At 39.8% G+C, this 20,634-nt stretch overlaps 1 protein-coding gene across 4 annotated transcripts in view; it reads right to left on the bottom strand.

Annotated features, from left to right (window-relative positions):
- The window catches only part of INVS (inversin), a 167,964-nt gene that overhangs the window by 34,595 nt on the left and 112,735 nt on the right, over positions 1 to 20,634 (bottom strand). For all 4 annotated transcript variants that reach the window (XR_007518681.1, XM_049896047.1, XM_049896049.1 and 1 more), the window contains exon 12: positions 14,663 to 14,875. Coding sequence is in view for 3 of the 4 variants with exons in the window: in XM_049896047.1 (XP_049752004.1) it covers positions 14,663 to 14,875 (213 nt within the window). In the remaining variant the exon portion in view is untranslated. The remainder of the gene's footprint in view (positions 1 to 14,662; positions 14,876 to 20,634) is intronic.

The following is a 20,634-nucleotide window of genomic DNA, read 5'->3' as shown; positions in this document are numbered from 1 at the left end:
GCCCTAAGCCCCCAAGAAGTCATATAATTCTGACTTCCACAGGCTGTGGAATTTGAAGCAAAGCTCATTTAGATCTCAAGGGATGGGGAAGACCCAGCTGACATATATCTGGGTGGCACTTTGATTTAAAGCTTTGTCAACTTGTTAAATTCCCCTTCTGAAGGCCCTTCATCCTGTGTGGTGAAGCCCCTGATCTGGGGTCTAAGCTTGCTTTTCTAAGTTTTCCACTGTGTCTCATCCTGGAGAAAGTGGGCAGAGAGGTCATGCTAACTCCTGTACAGGTCTGATGTTATCTGACTCTGGTTTTGTTGTGTGCTTTGCTAACTGTTAATTTGAGTGTGCCACACTGCAATTGACAGGCTAGCTGCCATTGTCAGCACCTGAGATTCCTACAGATGCTTGTTACTGTTGTTAGGTACAGTCGAATGAGTTTCAACTCACACCATCCTACATGCAACAGAATGAAACACTGTCCAGTCCTGTGCCATCCTCACAACTGTTGCTATATTTGACCACATTGTTGCAGCCACTATGTGAATCCATCTTGTCAAGGGTCTTTCTCTTCTTCACTGACCCTCTCTCTACCTTACCAAGCATGATGTCCTTCTCTAGGGACTGGTCCCTCCTGATAACATGTCCAAAGGACGTGAGATGAATTCTCACCATTCTTGCTTCCAAGGAGTATTCTGCGTGTACTTCTTCCAAGATAGACTTGTTCATTCTTCTGGCAGTCCATAGTGTATTCAGTGCTCTTTGCCAACACCAAAATTCAAAGGCATCACTTCTTCTTCAGTCTTCCTTATTCATCATCCAGCTTTCACATGCATATGAGGTGACTGAAAATATCATGGCTCAGTTCAGGTGCACCTTAGTCCTCAATGTGACATTTTTGTTTTTCAACACTTTAAAGGAGTCTTTTGCAGCAGATTTGCCCAATGCAATATGTCGTTTGATTCTTTGTCATTTGTTTCCATGGCTGTTGATTGTGGATACAAGTAAAATGAAATACTTGACAACTTCAATATCCTCTCCATTTATCATATGCTGCTTATTGGTCCAGTTGTGAGGATTTTTGTTTTTTTTATTTTGAGGTGTAATCCATTCTGAAGGCTGTAATCTTTCATCTTTATCACTAAGTGCTTCATGTCCTATTCACTTTCAGCAAGCAAGGTTGTGTCATCTGCATATCACAGGTTGTTAATGATGCTTCCTTCAATCCTGATACCACATTCTTCTTCATATAGTTCAGCTTCTCAGATTATTTGCTCAGCGTACATGGATGCTAGCAGGTGTCATTTCAGTGTGAGCTGTCTGGAGGGACTGGTATTGGCCATTTTGAATAGGACAATCATATAGTCTACTATGTCAGGAATGACAAATTGAAGAGGGATGGTGTTGCATCCATCATCAAAAAAGAACATTTCAAGATCTACTCTGAAATACAACCCTGTCAGTGATAGGATAATATCCATATGCCTACAAGGAAGACCAGTTAATATAACTATTATTAAAATTTAGGCACCAATCACTAAGGCCAAAGATGAAGAAATTGAAGACTTCTACCAACTTCTGCAGTCTGAAGCTGATCAAACATGCAATCAGAATGTATTGATAATTACTGGTGACTGGAATGCAAAAGTTGGAAATGAAGAAGGATTGGTAGTTGGAAAATACGGCCTTGGTGATAGAAATGACACCGGAGATCACACAATAGAATTTTGCAAGACCAACGACTTCATTGCAAATACCTTTTTTCACCAACATAAACAGCAACTATACATGTGGACCTAGCCAGATGGAATAAACAGGAATCAAATCGACTATATCTGTGGAAAGAGCTGATGAAAAGCTCAATATCATCAGTCAGAACAAGGCCAGCGGCTGACTATGGAACAGAGCATCAATTGCTCATATGCAAGTTCAAGTTGAAGCTGAAGAAAATTAGAACAAGTCTGAGAAGGCCAAAATACGACCTTGAGTATATCCCACCAGAATTCACAGACCATCTCAAGAACAGATTCGATGCACTGAACACTAATGACTGAAGACCAGACGAGTTGTGGAATGACACTGAGGACATCGTATAGGAAGAAAAGCAAGAGGTCATTAAAAAGAAAGAAAAGACCAAAATGAATGTTAAAAGAGATGCTGAAACTTGCTCTTGAGCGTCAAGTAGTTAAAGCAAAAGAAAGAAATGATGAAATAAAAGAGCTGAACAGAAGATTTCAAAGGACATCTCAAGAAGACAAAATAAAGTATTATAATGACATGTGCAAAGACCTGCTGGAGTTAGAAAATCAAAAGGGAAGAACAAGCCTGGCATTTCTCAAGCTGAAAGAACTGAAGAAAAAATTCAAGGCTTGAGTTGCAATAGTGGAGGATTCTATGGGCAAAATACTGAGTGATACAGGAAGCATCAAAAGAAGATGGAAGAAATACACAGAGTCACTGTACCAAAAAGAATTGGTTGATGTTCAATCATTTCTGGAGGTAGCATATGATCAGTAAATGATGGTACTGAAGAAGTCCAAGCTGCACTGAAGAAACTGGCACAAAACAAGGCTCCAGGAATTGATGGAATACCAACTGAGATACTTAAACAAATCGATGCCACGCTGGAAGTGCTCACTCATCTATGCCAAGAAATTTGGAACACAGCTACCTGTCCGACTGATGGCAAGAGATCCATATTTATGCCTATTCCCAAGAAAGGTGATCCAACTGAATGCAGAAATTATAGAACAATACCACTAATATCACATGCAAGTAAAATTTTGCTGTGGATCATTCAAAAACAGTTGCAGGAGTACATAGACAGGGAACCGCCAGATATTCAAGACGGGTTCAGAAGAGGACGTGGAAAGAGTGATATTGCTGATGTCAGATAGATTCTGACTGAAAGCAGAGAATACCAGAAGGATGTTTACCTGTGTTTTATTGACTATGCAAAGGCATTGGACTGTGTGGATCATGATAAATTATGGATAATATTATGAAGAATGAGAATTCCAAAACACTTCATTGTGCTCATGAGGAACCTGTACATAGGTCAAGGGGTAGTTGTTAGAACAGAACAAGGGGATGCTGCGTGGTTTAAAGTCAGGAAAGGTGTGCATTGGGGTTGTATCCTTTCACCATACCTATTCCAATCTGTATGCTGAGCCAATAATCTGAAAAACTGGACTATATGAAGAAGAACGGGGCATTGAGATTGGAGGAAGACTCTTTAACAACCTGCGTTATGCAGACGACACAACTTTGCTTGCTGAAAGTAAAGAGGACTTGAAGCACTTACTGATGAAGATCTAAGACTACAGCTTTTAGTATGGATTACACCTGAACATAAAAAAAAAAAAAAAAAAAACATAAGGAAGACAAAAATCCTCACAACTGGATCGGTAAGCAACGTCGTGATAAATGCAGAAAATACTGACATCATCAAGGATTTCATTTCACATGGATCCACAATCACAACCATGGAAGCCGCAGGGAAGAAATCAGGCGGTACATTGCATTGGGCAAATCTGCTGCAAAAGACCTCTTTGAAGTGTTAAAAAGCAAAGATGTCACTCAGTTTAAGGACTAAAGTGCGCCTGACCCAAGCCATGGTGTTTTCAGTCACCTCACACACATGAAAATGCTGGAAAACCAAAGAATTGATGCCTTTGAGTTGTGGTGCTGGCAAAGAATATTGAATATACCATGGACTGCCAAAAGAATGCAGAAATCTGTCTTGGAAGAAGTACAGCCAGAATGCTCCCTAGGAGTGAGGATGGGGAGACTTTGTCTCACACACTTCGGACATGTTATCAGGAGGGATCAGTCCCTGGAGAAGGACATCATGCTTGGTAAAGTAGAGGATCAGCTAAAAAGAGGAAGACTCTCAATGAGATGGACTGACATAGTGGCTCCAACAATGGGCTCAAGAATAACATCCTCATGATCATGAGGATGGCACAGGACTGGACAGTGTTTCATTCTGTTGTACACAGGGTCGCTATGAGCTGGAACCAACTTGATAGCACCTGAGAAAAACAACATGCACATAAGGTGTTTGTGGCCTACCAAGGGGATAGGACAGCTTGCTGATAATGCAAATAAGGTGCATGGCATCCTCGTGGGGGTGGGACCATGCAAATAAGCTGTATAAAACCCTATTGAGGGAATTAGTCAGTTTTGCCATCCCACTAGGGTTAAAATGAGCAACCCAGAGGTGGAAAGGAGGACCTAACTAGCACCAAGAAGAAGAGATGGTGGGAGCAGAGCGCATCCTTTGGACATGGGGTCCCTGTGCTGGGATCCTCCAGGACCCAGGAGACAGAGATGGGGAGCTATGACATGGAAGACAACAAAAGATGGTGGCACAGCAGTAGCAAGGGCAATAGCGGTGCAAGATGGCAGGAACCAGGAGATCGTTTTGAGATGGCTGTTGTGGGACTTGCCAACCCACGGAGCTAAGAGCTGTAACAATCTGCCCGAGTAGGGCAGAGGTGAGGCCGAGAGACCGGACAAGGGCCTGTCTGTAGCCACGGTCGAGAAGAACCTGTCCGATTGAAGAACTATATCTTGAGTTGTTTCTGATCCCAAGTTGTACCCTGTTACTTCCCTAATAAACCTCGAAACTGAGAGCACAGTCTGTGAGTTTTATGTGTCCCACTGCAAGAAATTATTGAACTCAGCAGAAAAGCAGAGTGCTGTGGGAGGGATGGCTGGTGTCAGAAGTGGTAAAAAGGTTAGGGAGCAGAGGTGTGTCTGACCTCTGCCTCATAGGATTCAGCTTTGGGAAGCTGATGCTGATTTTCTCCCTACCTTGTGAAGTTAGAGGATCTCTGACGCCCCTACCATGCCATTTGTATAGTTAAAGTTTTTTTTTTTTTTTTTTTTTTAATGGACACATTTTGCATTTTCAAGAAAATCTTCCAGTTGGCATGTGGCCTACAATTGTGAAGTTCTCCAGAGCTGGTTCTTGATGTACAAGTATTATCACAGGGAAAAAAAGGGGGTGGGATTAGAACTGAGAATTATGCATGATTTCCAGTCTAGTTTTTGTTTATGCTGCTGCCTTAAAACAAAAACAACAACAACACTAACAACAATACACACACACACACATACACAAACACAGGACAAGGCTCCTGACAGGTGAACATGGTTTCCTATATATGTGTCACTTTGAGGAAATGTCCAGAGCCATTGTTTATAGTCTAAGAGTTTGAAGGAACCCCAGATTACTGAGTCTGATCCCCTTATTTGATAGATAAGGACAGTAAGGCACAGAGATAAGTGACTTACTCAAGGCTACATGGCAATTACAGAGTCAAGAAAGAACTCAGCTGCTTTACCTCTCTAAAATTTATCCTGACGAGAGTCAATTTTTAAATTTCACTTAATCTTCTATAATTTAAAAAAATGAATTGGGCCTTATAAAAAAACTGGTAATATCACATCAAAGTAACCATTAACACCATTTAAAACTAGCTTCCAGTGTAGCTTTTAGTCCTAAACTCTTAGACTCAATATTGTCAATGAAATTTTAGAGTATTTTTTCTCCAACTAATTTATTATGAAGCATCAAAGGTCTTTAATCTTCATGGTGCACTGTTATAAATTTAACCTATTTTACTTGTAAAGTTTAGGAAACAAATACCAGAAGAAGAACCAATGTTATTCCAGTTGATATGGAGAATTAGAAAGGAAAAAACATAAACTCTTGTCTATGACACATGAAGCAGCATTTTAGCAGGAAAAGTGTTAACATGGTAGAATCTTAGTGTATAAATTGTCCCACCATTTTCTCACCTTGTTTCTACTACCTTAAGGGAAATTGGCCAGATAGTAGCCTTCTGATAGGCTGGCAGTTAGTCTTGTTTGTAGTGTCTTTTCCAGAGCAAACTTTCTGGTTCCTCAGAGGTGCACATTATAAGAAAGTCAATTGGGGATCAGATCTTAGACAACATCTGCTTCAGGTCCTGTGCACCACAGGCTGGCAGGGGGGTTGGGGGGCGGGTCTCTAAACCATGGTCTGAAGAAACTGTGGCTGTTTCACCTATGGGGGAAGAAGATTAAGGGGACACATTGCTGGTAGATGTGCTCTGTGAGGTCCCCAAACCAGATCTAAGACTAAAGGATGGGAATTTCTGCAAACTACTAGCCTGGATGACAATTTAGCAAGAAAAAGATCAAAAGACTGCTTAATGTGCAAAAAGCCAGATCAAGGGCAGTAATTTAAGTGATTTGGATGTACAACGGCTTCAGCATCTCAGGACTGGATGCAGCTATTTGCACGATAAGGCAAAGACCTGCCTCTGGGCCGGGGCAATTTGAGTTTTGGAAGTTGATGCATTTTTCTACCCCACTAGTAGCCTATGAGTCAGAATAGACTCCACGGCAACAGGTTTGGTTGTTTTTTTTGGTTTAGGAGCCCCTGGATGGTACAAAAATGCGCTCAGCTGCTAACTAAGAGGTTGGACGCTTGATACCCAAAAGCACCACAGAAGAAAAGCCTGGTGATTACTTCTGAAAAATCAGCCATTGTAAACTTTATGGAGCACAGTTCTACTCTGACACACACGGGGTTGCCATGAGTTGGAGTTAACTTGTCAGCAACCGGTTTATGTGGCTTCTAAGTACTGGAAACCACAGAATTTTATTTGCCCAGTTTTGACAAGAAGAAATTAATTCTATTAGACTCTGCAGAACCAGGCAGGCTCTTTCTCATCCATTAATATTCAAGTTTCCATTTCTATGAATACAAGATGTAAGAGAGGTTTGAGAGATGTGATTAAAATGGTTTCCACAAAAAAGGGAGGTCTTCTTTGTTTAGCTTGACTTGTTGTACTGATTTAACCAGACTTTGCCCTAATGCTGCCATTCTGGTTCACAGTCCTGGTACTGGCTTGGGGTCAACAAATCTTCTTAAGGATTTAGGATACTGGCATACTCTGCTGTGTGAATTTTGAGAGTATCAGAAAGATTTTATTAACCTATTTTGCAGAACTGATGATGACGTTTGGCACCACTGCCTTAACACTCCCTGGCGTCCACTACTGGTGCAGCTGCATAAGCACTGCTTAGGAGAAAAGCCGACACTGGGGGCTGGTTCTACCAGTTACACTCATGGAGATAAGTCAGAAAACGGAAACCAAGGCTGTCTCCTATCAGATGCGCATCACATCAGTGGAGGGAGAAGGACAGATGGCAGCCATTAGCATGGGCTTGGCTGGTGGGATGATTCCCTTGGCCTTGAAACTTAGATATATGTGTGCCATCTCTCGCCCTTACTAGCTGTGCAACTTTGTTCTTGTTAGGTGCTGTCGAGTCGATTCCGACTCATAGTGACCCTACGTACAATAGAACAAAACCCTGCCCGGTCATTGCTACGCTTGAGCCCATTGTTGCAGCCACTGCGTCAATCCATCTCGTTGAGGGTCTTCCTCTTTTTCACTGACCCTCTACTTTACCAAACATGATGCGACTTTGGGTAAGTTGATTTGTGTGTCATTTTCTCCATCTATGAAATGAGATTAATGATGGTTGCCCTGTCTACTTAGTTGGGTTATTGTATGGATTTAATGAATTGATGTATAAGAACTCTGTAAGCTGTAAAGCACTATACAAATATAAGTGATCATTATTCCTTTCACGTACTGATAAAGCTATTACAGATAAAGCTGCACTGTGACAAGATCTGGTCAGATAGAAACAGCAAATCTAAGAGTATACCACTTAGAATTCTGGCCGGGAATGCAGAGAGAGACGAAAATAGACTTGCAAGGTGAGCTGGTGATATAAAAATAGTAGGAAAGCATTAAGTCTAGATTATACCATATATGTCCCAGGCTAACTGCCTGACATTTGTTAGGAAGTAAAGAAAATTGGGAAACTTGTGTAACCAAAAGAAGGTTGTAGAAATGACAGAGGTCACTTATGAGGCTATATCATAAAACATAGAAGTTTCTGTCTTGTTCTTTTGGATCACTCAGTCTGAGGGAAGCCAGCTCCATGTTGTGAAGACACTCAAGCAGCCCTATGAAGAGGTCCATGTGTCCAGGAACTGAGCCACCTGCCAACAACCACGCGAGCCAGCTATCTTGGAAAGAGATGCTCTAGCTCCAGGCAAACCTTCAGATAACTGTAGCCCCACCCAACATCTGGATTTCAATCCCATGAGAGACGCTGAACCATACATAACCACACAGATCAGCTGCTCCCAAATTCCTGACCCACAGAAACTGTGTGAACTAATAAAGACTGGTGGTTGTTTTAAACCACTATGTTTTGGGGTAATCAGTAATACAGCAAAAAGATAACTAATACAGTAAGAATCCTGAGGCATCCATTAAAATAATTTCATGTTTGTACATATAACACTCACCACTTGACGGCACTGGGTTTGATGTTTTTGGTTTTAACTAATACTCTGTAATGTAAGAGACAATTTGAAAACAAAAACTCCACATTATTCAATGGGTCTCAGTTTCTTACAGGTATGTTTTTAGTTTCCAGAGACAAATTAATCATTGACTATTTGGCTAGGCTTCCTTATCTCTTCCAACCAAGAAACAGATTATTTACCTGAGGATAGAAAAGTTGTTAACCAAATCATACAGTGAGACAATTACTAAAAGGAATATTACTTCTACAGTAATTATGCTACTCCTTAAGTGATCAAACCACGTGTCCCATGTAAATCAAGTTCCACAGAAAAAGTGAGGTATGAGTTTTCATTGTGTGTTCTGTGTGTGTGTGTACTGTGGGTTTGGGGAGTTCTTGGCAAGGAATAGGCACTGCAGTTTGTTGGAAAGAGCAAGGACTGGAAGTTGGAAGGCCTTAGTACACTCCTGGTTGGGCCACAGACCAGCTCAGTTGCTTCCCTGTTCTGAACCTCATTTTCTTTGTGCATGGGAGAAAGATAAACTCACCCTGTGTTTCAGATGTTCTGTAAGCATCAGAATGTTTTTAAGCAAGGAGAAGTAATGTATAAAATCTTTCTGTAAATCAGCGCTTCAAAATGGTTTGAACCAGTTCAGTCATGGCCAACAAAGCAAAACCGAAATAGAGCTGACTTTTAAAAATTTGGGTAATCTGGCACCGTAACTGGAACAGGAAAAATTACGGGTAGAAGCCCTGGAATGGGAGTCCCAGAGGAAGCATAGTGAGCCCCTTCAGTAGCCTGATGCATGAGACTGGATTACCAACAGGACTGAGGAAAGTGATACACATTCAAAGATGGTCAGCCACCACCTTTGGGTGGGCACTGCTGTTTCTGACTCTGCACAAAATCCCATGGGCAAGAGATCTGGTTGCTATGCAATGAATACGCTGTACTTGTTTTCTAAGAGGTATATTAAGTTTCTAGCAGGGCTTCACCCCGTAATTTTTCCCATTCTGGTTATGGTTCCAGTTCACCTAAATTTTAAAAATTTGAATCTGTTCTAGTGTTGCTTTCTCGGCCGTGACTGAACCAGGAAGAACTGGTTTGAAGCCCTGCTATAAATTGACAAGTATAATACACAGGTGAAGGATGACTGAGTTAAATCCTTGAAGATTTACTTTTTCTAACTCATTAAAATATTCAATACTTGCTGTTCCCAATAGTCTCTAAATCTGGCAGAGGTAAGACTCATAAGCTGCTCGAGTCTAAGAAGTTTACAGAATCATGGTCTCATGTACAAATATTAAAAAAAAAAAAAAAAAAAAACCACCAACCAAAAGACAAAACCAAACCCGTCGCTGTCGAGTCGATTCGGACTCATAGAAACCCTACAAGACACAGTAGGACTGCCCCATAGAATTTCCAAGAAGCAGCTGATGGATTCCTTTGCTCCTGTGTTGCTTTTTAAAAGCAGAACACAGAACTATCATAAACTTGTCAAATGGTATGATAGAGCTGAAAGATTATTTACTTGTGACCAGTATGCAGGAAGTTGGAAAACCAAATGCATAAATATGTAAGTGCCAGCATGTGTTGAGAGGATAAATGGTACATAAATGCTTTTGCTGCCTTGAGTAAGGTAAACATGTTAAAAGTGGTACACTTACAGGGTGTCATAGTATTAGAACTGAAATTGACCTAAGACAGTATCTGGTCCAACCCTTCTGTTTGACAGATGGGGAAACTAAGGCTCAGAGTGATGAAGGGCAGTTGTTGAACACTTATTTATTGAATCCTTACTATGTACCGGGCATTCTATGGCACCAAAGATACAGAGATATATAACACATAACTCTGCTCTCAAGGACCTGTAAATTTGGTGGAGAATTAGACCCGTATACACCTGTAGATAGTGAGAACAGAAGTGATGAGTACTAAGATAGAGCTATCTACACAATGCTATGGGAGGACATGAGAGGCAATAACCAATTAAACTGGGAGATAAAAAGGCTACAGATGAGCAATGTCAAAGTGAGAGGAGGTAATTTCAGGCCAAGAAAACAGCATGGATAAAGACATGCAACCGAGCTCTCACAGGATCTTTGATTCAGAAGGGATCTTAGAGATCAGCTCCTCACATAATTTTTAGAATTCCTTATGTAATATACTGGAAAGATGTTCAGTCAACTTCTGTGGGAACATTTCCAGTGAGAGGAAACTGACTACCTCACAAGACAGAAAAGGTCTAGCACTAACCTTTTCAGTTGGTGTTACGTGGTATCTAGGGATCTGTCAGATTTCTTTCTCTTCATTGTCACTGAATAACAGGCATAGTAATAGTTGGTCTTCGACTTCCTCTCAAGGGAATGAGAAAATGTCATGTGTTTTAGGACCTCTGACTCACAGAATGTTAGAGCTGGAAGGGACTTCAGAGATCATTTAGCCCCATGGGTTTTTATACTTTTTTTTTGACTCATTAACCTCCTTTGAGAATGTGATAAAAATCTATAGATTCTCTCTCCCAAAATGCACATATGCTCATGACACACAAAATGCTTCATACAATTTCAGGACATCCATGGAACCCCGAAGCCCATCCTAGACATCATTTTACCAATGGGAAATGGAGGCTCAGAGAAGTAGACTGGCATGAAGTAGAGCAATGGAAGTGATTCCTGAAAGGTCACAGCACTGTGTGAGAAGAAGAATCAGACACTTGGATCAACTCTGGGTTGAGGTGTTGACAAACTGGAGGTGTTCAGGGGAGCAGGATGTGATAGGACCAATTATAAAGTGAAAAGGAACTGGGGTGGGAGTGGGAATGTCATGAGCATGTTCTTCAAATATCTGAAAATCTGTTTATGAAAAGGATTTAAACTTTGTTTGGCTTCAAGGTGTAGCTGCAAGACCAAAAAGGAGAAAAGAATCTGCCAGGCAGAACTGTCCACTAATAGAATGTGCTGCCTTGTTGAGGACAGAATAACCTCCTACAGAAGGAACTGACGCATCACAAAGAGTTTGAACAGCATGACCAAAAACTAGACTTGATTATGTAACTCTAAGAGATGCACTCAATCTCATACACTAGCCAGAAAGAAACTCAGGTCTCCCAGAGAATGTGTTAGGTGAGGAAGTAAAGAAAGTTCCGATGGCTGGGCACTAAGTATGAGTGTTTGGGCGGGTGGTGGCAGTGGGGAGAAATGAGATATAAGCAGGAGTATAATGTTGAAGAGTCTTACATAGCATCACGGCTGGTATTCAAGAATGATGGCCTGGATAGAGTAGTGACAGAGAAGAGTGAAAGGAGGGACATAAAAGGACATTTCAAACGAGAACAGAACTAATGCTGGCAGCACCGCAGGGAAATAAAGAGGCCGGAAAGAAAGACCGATCATGGTGACAAATTGTAGATTTTACACAAAGAGTCTGATGAAATGGTGAATATAGGACATGCAAATGGAAATGTCTAGTGGTCTGAAGTGACAGCAAGTAACAAAAGGTTAGCAAAGTGTCCACTATGCAATTGGAGACACGGGATTAGAGTTCTAGGTCAGGATGGGAGAGAGATTAAGGGGTGCACTACAGAGATGAAATAATTGAAGTTTTAAGAATGGATACATTTTCAACAGAAATAAGTATACCATAAGTTCAAGTATAAGCACCCTCTAGGGTGACCTCCGTGTGGAGACAGAATAGTTAAAAAGATGTGAGAAAGTCAGAGAATTATGGGGAGATCTGGAATTAGAGAGCGAAACAGAAAGCTGGCAAAAAGGAAGCTTCAAGGAGGAGGCGTGATCAACATAAACATGGTCTTACTTTAGTGTGTCTCAACTGCGTGCTTTGGCAGGTAAATGGTAGTAATGTTCATTTTTGCAACAACATAGTGCAGTGTGAGTTATAAAGTGCTTTTAAATAGATTATAGATATTTCTTAAATAATATTTTCTAGGATGCATACCTTAGAAAATATGACTAAAACTTCTCTCACCCAATTTCTGTCTGTAAGTTTAATAAGGTCCTTTCAAAGCGTCACTTTAAGGAAGGTGACTCCTGTCATCCTAACGTGATAAACCTGATGTGCCTGGGCCACCTTAGACGATGATGCGGCAGCATTAAGGACCGAGTCTAACATTTTGATTTCTGTTCCTTAAAGCAAAAACCAAAAAAAAAAAAAAGACATATGTATGTATTTATTTACACTTATATTTATACATATAAACAAGTAAAACATAAATAAAAGAGTGACTTAGATTTTTGAGAAATAAAATTAAATTAAATCTGTTTCTCCTCCATTTAAATATTTCTCTTGCTTCTCTACACTACGATGACTACAACGACTGTAGGAGGTGATGGTCGAACTGCAAAAAGCAGCTACCTTGTTTACATCTAATAATAAAGGATGCAAGTGAGAAGTAAAGGAGATTAAAAAATTTCAGTTTTGGAAATTTCAAATATTATCACAGGTAAGCACAACTCCAATTTAAAAAGTTTTTTAAAAATAAACATCAGAGCAGAGAAGACTTATCTTTCACAACAGTGAAACTAATTAGGATAATAACGAAAAGGGGATTGGACTAGATACTTCCTAAGTCTGCTTGTCATCTCAAACCCTGTGGACTGGGAATCAGAAAAGCTGTTATTAGGGGGAAAAATGTTGTAATCCACTATGCTACTTAATTGGCATAGTGGTTAAAGAGCTCAGCTGCTAACCAAAAGAACAGTGGTTTGAATTCACCAGCCACTCCTTGGAAGCCCTATGGGGCAGTTCTGCTGTGTCCTATAGGGTTGCTATGAGTCGGAATCAACTCAGTGGCAATGGGTTTAGTATGCCACTTAAACATGTCAATATTTTAACCCCCTTCCTCTGTATAGGAGATTGTCTCACAAATATATTCCTAGTTCCTAGTTCTAAATACTCAATAGTAGATCAATCCAAACTCTTAGCCCCAGGTATAAGGCCTCTGGGCAGTGCCACAGGCAAACAAATGGAAGAAGAAGCTACAGATCACTAACAGATAAAGACTGGCAGGGTTTCCACAGAACTGGGGAGTGGTGCTGCCTAGAAATCAATTGGTCCAATTTGTCATGTTTCCCAGATGAAGAAACTGAGGCCCAGAGAGAGAAGTGCTGTGTTCAAGTCATCACAAGTAAGTATCAGAGGCTGGATCTGAACCTAGGTCCTCCTTCTACTCTACTTTAACTTTCCTAATCCACTGGAAAAAGAGTTAAGGGGAAAGGGAACTCCAGGACCCCCCTTTCTTCAACAACCAAGTGGAATGTGTTTGGATTAATACACTTTTTTGAGGACACTGAAAAGTCATATTGTCTTTGTGGAGTCCCACCTCATATTCAGGTAGATATGACTTAAAATTCTGAAAACAGATTCTCATACATAAAACAGAAGTTTATGAAAATGTCTGCAGAAGGAAATACAATGTTCCATCCCTTGAAGAGAACATTTACTTGCAACTCAGAATAATTTTTCATGTGTATTACCTACTTACAGTCATCACTTACATGCGGAGATCTCAGGTAAGGAGGCAGGAAAAAAGGGGCATGTAGTGGCTTTAGGTGAATACTGAATTCTTTGACAAAAGTGAAAAGAGTATCATTAAGAGAAGAGCACAAGATAGTTTCTCCTTGGATGCCACCCACTTTGGTAGCTTCAGAGTCACAGAAAACTATGTGTTTCTGTCAATCTTGTCTATTAAAGGTTGGTACTATGGTTAGGATGCCAGTTCACATTATTACAGTCACGTGCAGCATAACATCTCTTTGGGCAACGTCCAACCACACGTACGTCTGTGGTCCCAAAGGTTATAACAGAGTTCAGAAATACCAACAGGAGAACAGGACATAGAGGATTTAGGCATGTCACACACGACGACGATCATGACGATCCTCAAAAACAAAGAAAAATTCTCCAAACTGTTAAAGGATCAGCTCCACTGAAAGCTACAAGACCAACCAAAATGTGAGAGGGACCTACATCAGATATGGAGAAATTGCAAATGACGTGGACTGAGGACTAAACACAAAAGCGAATCCTTCTCAGCACAATGACGATCACTGCTAAGGTACAAAGCTTGTCTGAAAAGCTTAAAGAAAAAGCAGGACCAGAGTTTATTGCTAGCTCTGGGTGGTTCACGTGCGTCAAACAATGTTTTTTGCTGCATAATGTGAAAGTAAGTGTGAGTCTGCAAGTGCTGATGTGAAGGCAGCAGCCACCCCTCCCCTTTCCACCCTGATTCTGAATTGTGAGAACACAATCTCTGTAGCGCAAACTTACTTGGCGGCAGCATCTTTTCTCAACTGTTCATGCTTCATGAGGAGATTTTTCCGGTCTCGGAAAGCTTTTCTGACCTTGTACCCTTTGTAGACAGCCTGGATTTTGAAGGCAGCAATGTCTTGGATAGCAGCAATAGACAGGGCACCATGCTCCAACATGAACTGGATCACTTCATGGCGCTCACCAAGCAAAGCATAGTCAAGGGGTGTGTATCTGAAGGAGGAAGATATACACACACATATTTTAAGTACTGGAATGCACCTCAAGGCACAGTTAAACTGGAAATACTATGCAACAAAAGGAAACCTCATTCTCAGACGTGAAACATTCCCCGGGCAAAACCACCTTCTCTACTCCAGGGCTGTTCCTTTGCTCTATGGAAACTCTGAGGGGTACAAAACTAGGATGAATATGGCTGGGGGCCAGTACTTTGTGCTGCTAACCAAGTCAACTGTTGAGTTTGCTGGAGGGCTCACTAGTTGGGGGCTGTGGGAACACAGGATCCACTTTCCTTCTTCCTTATGTGCCAAATAATTCCCAGCTCCTATCTGAAAAAGTACTGCAAACAACAGTCTGTGAGATTCATAAGTTTGAGACCATTACTACCAAAAATAAATGCTTGTGAAATAGAAAATACACCTCCAAATGGAGAAATTTAGTGTCTGATATGGACGGCATTTTTAAATCACTACAGAAAAGACAGACTATTAATTAAATAGTGTTAAGACAACTAGGTAGCTATATGAGAAAAAAAAAAAAGATTCTCATTTCACATCTTAGACCAAAATAAGTTCTGGATAGAGCAAAGATCTAAATACAAAAAAAGATGCCATGTAAGTACCAGAAGAAAACATGGAAGATTACAAAAAGGTTGGAGTGGGAAGTCCTTTCAAACAAATGATACAAAACTCAGAAATCATAAAAGAAGACTGAAAAATCCAACTACATAAAAAGAACACAAATTTGCAGGGCAAAAAACAAAGTTAAAAGAAAGCTCCCCCAAAAAGAAAATACTGATAACTCTTAAACATATAAAAATATGCTCCATCTCGCTCATAATAAGAGAAATGCAGATTAAGACTAAAATGAGAGAGCACTTTTCACTGATCTTCGGATTACTAAAGATCAGAAAGTTCAGTAACACACTGGCAAGGGCTGGGGGAGACAGGGTTTCTCATATGCTGCTTTAACCTTCAGGGAGAATAATATGGCAATATCTATGAAAATTATTCACGCATATGCCCTCCGACTTAACCATTTCACTTACTGGTATTTATCCGACAGATATGCTCTCATATGTGATATGCTTTAGGTACAAACATATACACAGAACCACAGTTTGTCAAAGCAAATGGTTGGAAACAACTTCACTGTCATCAACAGAGGACTGGTTACATAAAACAAAGTCCATCTATATAATGAAGTCATCTGCACAATGCAATCATTACTGCCGTATATAAACAAATAAGGAACAATCTCAGAATGTATCCTTAAATGAAGGGGGGAAAAAAAATCAAGCAACCAAGCAGTATTAAGGGATGCTCCATTTGTATAAAACAAAATACACATACAGGTTTCTCCCATTATCTGAAAGCAGAGCGTTCCTATGAAACCTTTCATAAGCAGAAATTGTGTAAAGAAGCACTTACCATTAATTTATATGGGAAACATTTTTGAGCAATCCCGGACCCAAAAAATAACCTACCAAATAATACATAAAACCCTTACAAGCTCTCTGAGGCGTGTCTGATACCTTAGGACATATCTTGCTAACAGATACACAAAATAAATTGAGACAAAGCACAGATGGTTCACAGACACAGTTCAAAGCTATGGTGGCCTGATGCTGAGATGCTGAGTGTAGTTCCTGGGAAGGAGCCTGGTGATGCCAGTCTCGCTGCTCTGGGTGTACACCGCCTCTTGAACACTGCAAAACAAACGCTGAACACTACTTCTGCTTTTTGCCGTTTTCATAAAATGAAAAATCCTCTTCAGATTTCTTTTGGTCAGTGAAAACAGACACTAATGCAGGTCTTTCATAGAAGTGAAGTGGTGTAAGGCAAAATTTCAAAAAGCGAAGGATACCTGTACAAGCTTATCTACAGGGCGCGGTGGTTCAGCGGCAGAATTCCAGTCTCCGTGAAGGAGACAGGGTTTGGTTTCTGGCCAGTGCACCTCACGCACAGCCACCACCCGTCTGTCAGTAGCCTGCATGTTGCTAAGGTGCTGCACAAGTTTCAGCAGAGCTTCCAGACTAAGACGGACTAGGAAGAAAGTCATGTCGATACACTTCCAAAAATCAACCAGTGAAAGCCCTATGGATCACAACATGGTCCGATCCACGACCGATCACGGGGTGGCGCAGTCCTGGAGAGCATTTAGTTCTACTGTGCATGGGGTCGCCATGAGCTGGGGCCAACTCCGCAGCAGCTGACAAAAACAAGCACATGCTCGTCTATGTGAAATGTTTCTTCAGAAGGTTCCCAAGAAACCGGTAACAGTAAGACTCTTGGGAGAAAACTGGTTGTCGCAGGGGCAGGGGTAGGAGAGACGTCTAGTTTCACTGAATGTTCTTCTGAATTTTGTATAATGTGCATACAGCACCTTTTTGGTAACATTATTTGGAAAGGATAGGCTTTTATGGTTCTGTATTTGAATCTCAATTTGGTTACTTTCTAGATGAACAATTTTCTAGATAAAATACCTTTAAAAAATAAATCAGATAAATACATGGAAGAAAATAACAATCATCTATATTTCCACTCTCAGAATCAACCACTGTTAATACCTTGGCAGATACGCTTTCAATTTTTAAAGAAAAATTATTATTTTGTAAAAATAATAAATATTTTAAGAATTTAAACAATGCATAAAAGGACAAAAACTGAAGTTAAAAAAGAGAAACCCTCAATTCTATCATTCAGAGATGCTAATGATGTCTGTCACTTTTTAAACAACTTAATGTTTCTAAGCATCAGCTTTCCTCAGCTGTAAAACAAGATAATCCTTCACAGAACTGGCATGAGGAGAAAACATAATAATGTTAGAGGACATACATTGCAGCACAGTTTATGACACCACACTGGCTTATCATAAATATTATTTCCATAGTACTTTTTTTTTAAACTACTATTTAGGATCCCTTAATGACCACCAGGAAACCCTGGTGGCGTGGTGGTTAAGTGCTACAGCTGCTAACCAAAGGGTTGGCAGTTCAAATCTGCCAGGCACTCCTTGGAAACTCTACGGGGCAGTTCTACCCTGTCCTGTAGGATTGCTGTGAGTCAGAATTGACTCGAAGGCAGTGGGTTTGGTTTTTTTACTGACCACTACCGATGCTAATTCATCTCTGGTGACTGATACAAATCCAATCCAATCAGAAGTGTTAGGAGGAAATAATCAGCTGATTCATGAGGTAGAAAAAATTATGATTCTATGAATGCATGATTAGACATAGAATCATCCAATGATTACAGAAAAGAAATTGTCTCCAGAACTCATCTAATCATTATGATAAGACATAAAAGGAATAGATTGTCAGTAACAAGCAAAGGGTGGTTTTGTCAAGTATATAAGGGAGCTGGGTAGCATAATCTCTGAGTTTGGGAGGAAGCCCCAAATTCCGAAGCTGAAGAACATCCATGTTAGGGCAGCTCAACCTCCTGCTACTGTTCAGGAACCAGAGGCTACTCCGCAGGGCTGCCTATACTATAAACTGTAAAATATTTATAGTTACAAAGCATTTTGTAAACTCAGAATAACTTTTTTTTCATTTAACTATATATCCTGAAACACCTTTCATGACTACTTTTCCCAGTGGAAAAGATTATCGCAGTCATAAAAACCCAGAATGGTAGGGCCGAATTGAGTTTTAATAATTGTTTATTTTAACACCTTCATTTTATAAATGAACAAACAGCCCCTGAAAGGTTAAGCAACTTGCTCAAGGCTACATAACTAGTTAGAGGCTAGACTAGAACTAAGATCTGATGAGTCCCAGTTCAGTATTTCTTCTACAACACATCCATCAATTACTGTATATGAGTTTCCTATAGAATGAAGCTACTTCCAAAATTAGTGTGCAAACAACATACACATTTAGTAAGTTTGAACATTTTTTTCTATAATTATTAATATGTAGTATCTTTCATATAGCATACAAGCAGGATTATCAAAATCTGGTTCATGAAATGTCAGGCCCAAACTATGCCTTTATGTACAAATATGACAAAAAGAAATAACATGTAGCATAAGATACCATAGAGAATGCTGAACTGGGAGTCAGGAGACCTTTGTGACCCTAGGTACCCTCTTAACTTCTCTGAGGTTCTTTCCTCATCTGTAAAAGATCAAAGGAAGGAAGAAGAACTAGGTTTTTTTGGTCAGTTCTGGATTGAAAATTGCATTTTAAATATTTTTATTATAAGAAATTCCAAGCATAAACAAAAACAGAATTGCATAATAAACCATTGTATACTGAGTATCCAGATTTAACAATTAGCAAGATTCTTGCCACATTTGCTTCATCAAACCCTCTCCTTTGTATTTTTGCTGAAGTATTTTAAAGCAAATCCCAGAGCTCCTATCACTTAATCTCTACGTACTTCAATATTCATCTATAAATAAGGACATAACCTCGATGTCATTATTGTACTAATAAAATTAACGAGAATTCCTTAGTAAAATCTTAATCCCATTCCATATTAAAACTTTCCCAATTTTCCCAAAAATGTCTTTTTTTTTTTTATAGTTGGTTTATTAAAATCAGGATTCTCAGTCAAACCTAGCAGAGTTTTCAAAATTGAAGTCTATACCTAATATTTAGGCAACTGATGACATTGTAATTATTACTACCAAATCTATCTTCATTCCCATTTCAATTCAGAAACATTGAAGTGCTGTGAATATTCCCGTCATTGTCAGAGTGTGGCTATCAGATGCTTACTGACTGAAAGCCAGCAGTAGATGGCAAAAATTATGTCTATACAGTGCATACCAAGTGGCTAGTGTCAATGCATGAGAAGTAAAAATCAGCACTACATTGATGGTAACCAGCCAAGATACAATGTAGATAAAGACAAGAGACAAGATACAATTGGATTTGCCAGGTTGGAATGGTCTGACGGGATGAGTGGAATACCTAAACTGGGATGTCAATAAAGATAAAAGGCAGTGCCAAGTTCTGACATTTGTACATCAAGGTGCGTTGCTGATGAAACATTAAAGGAGACTGGGATATTGCCACTGTCTCTTTTTATCTACAGATTGGCAAGCAGAGTTAGGAGGATATTTCCTTTGGTCTTTTGGTCTGTAATTAACATATGCTTACTCCAGGAGGCAGTAAGTGCCTTAATTCATGAGGTTACTTAGGTCTGAACTTCAAGGCTTAATATATAAATGGGAATTTGAACTACAAGGAATATATTTTTCATTGCTTTCTTAAAAAAAAATCAAGAAAAAAAGCAGTCAATAAATATTGTTATAGAATAAATTCTTTATAGAAATAAATCATCAGTAATTCTTAGGATTCTTAGTCTTTCCCTTTTGTTTTTTATGGTTTTGAAGGGGAAATCAGCTCTCTCACATGTCTGCTTCAATGTTAAAACCTCAGGCTTAAGGATTCCCCTTGGCTTTCCAGCTTCCTTAAATATTCAAACCCCTAAATCTTCAAGTCTCTTTTATTTTTCAGTTGCCATGTGACTATAATAGAGTTTTTTCTATAATCGCTCCCAAAGTATGACACATTAGTCTGCTTTATCTTATTCTGCATGTACTCCAAGAGTTTCAGAAGTATTTATTAAGCACCTATTTCAAAGCATTGTGAGAAATACAGAGATGATGATGATCTTCAGAAGTTCTATGCTAAAAGGGAAGGCAGATTGCATAAAATTATGATATAAGGCAATATGTGCTAAGTGCTATAAAAATATACAGAATGTATGGGAGAACAGAAGACAGGACATACGACTGTG

Source organism: Elephas maximus, chromosome 9 (genome assembly GCF_024166365.1).
Source record: "Elephas maximus indicus isolate mEleMax1 chromosome 9, mEleMax1 primary haplotype, whole genome shotgun sequence".
NCBI lineage: Eukaryota > Metazoa > Chordata > Mammalia > Proboscidea > Elephantidae > Elephas > Elephas maximus.
This window is presented reverse-complemented; position numbering and strand designations above follow the sequence as displayed.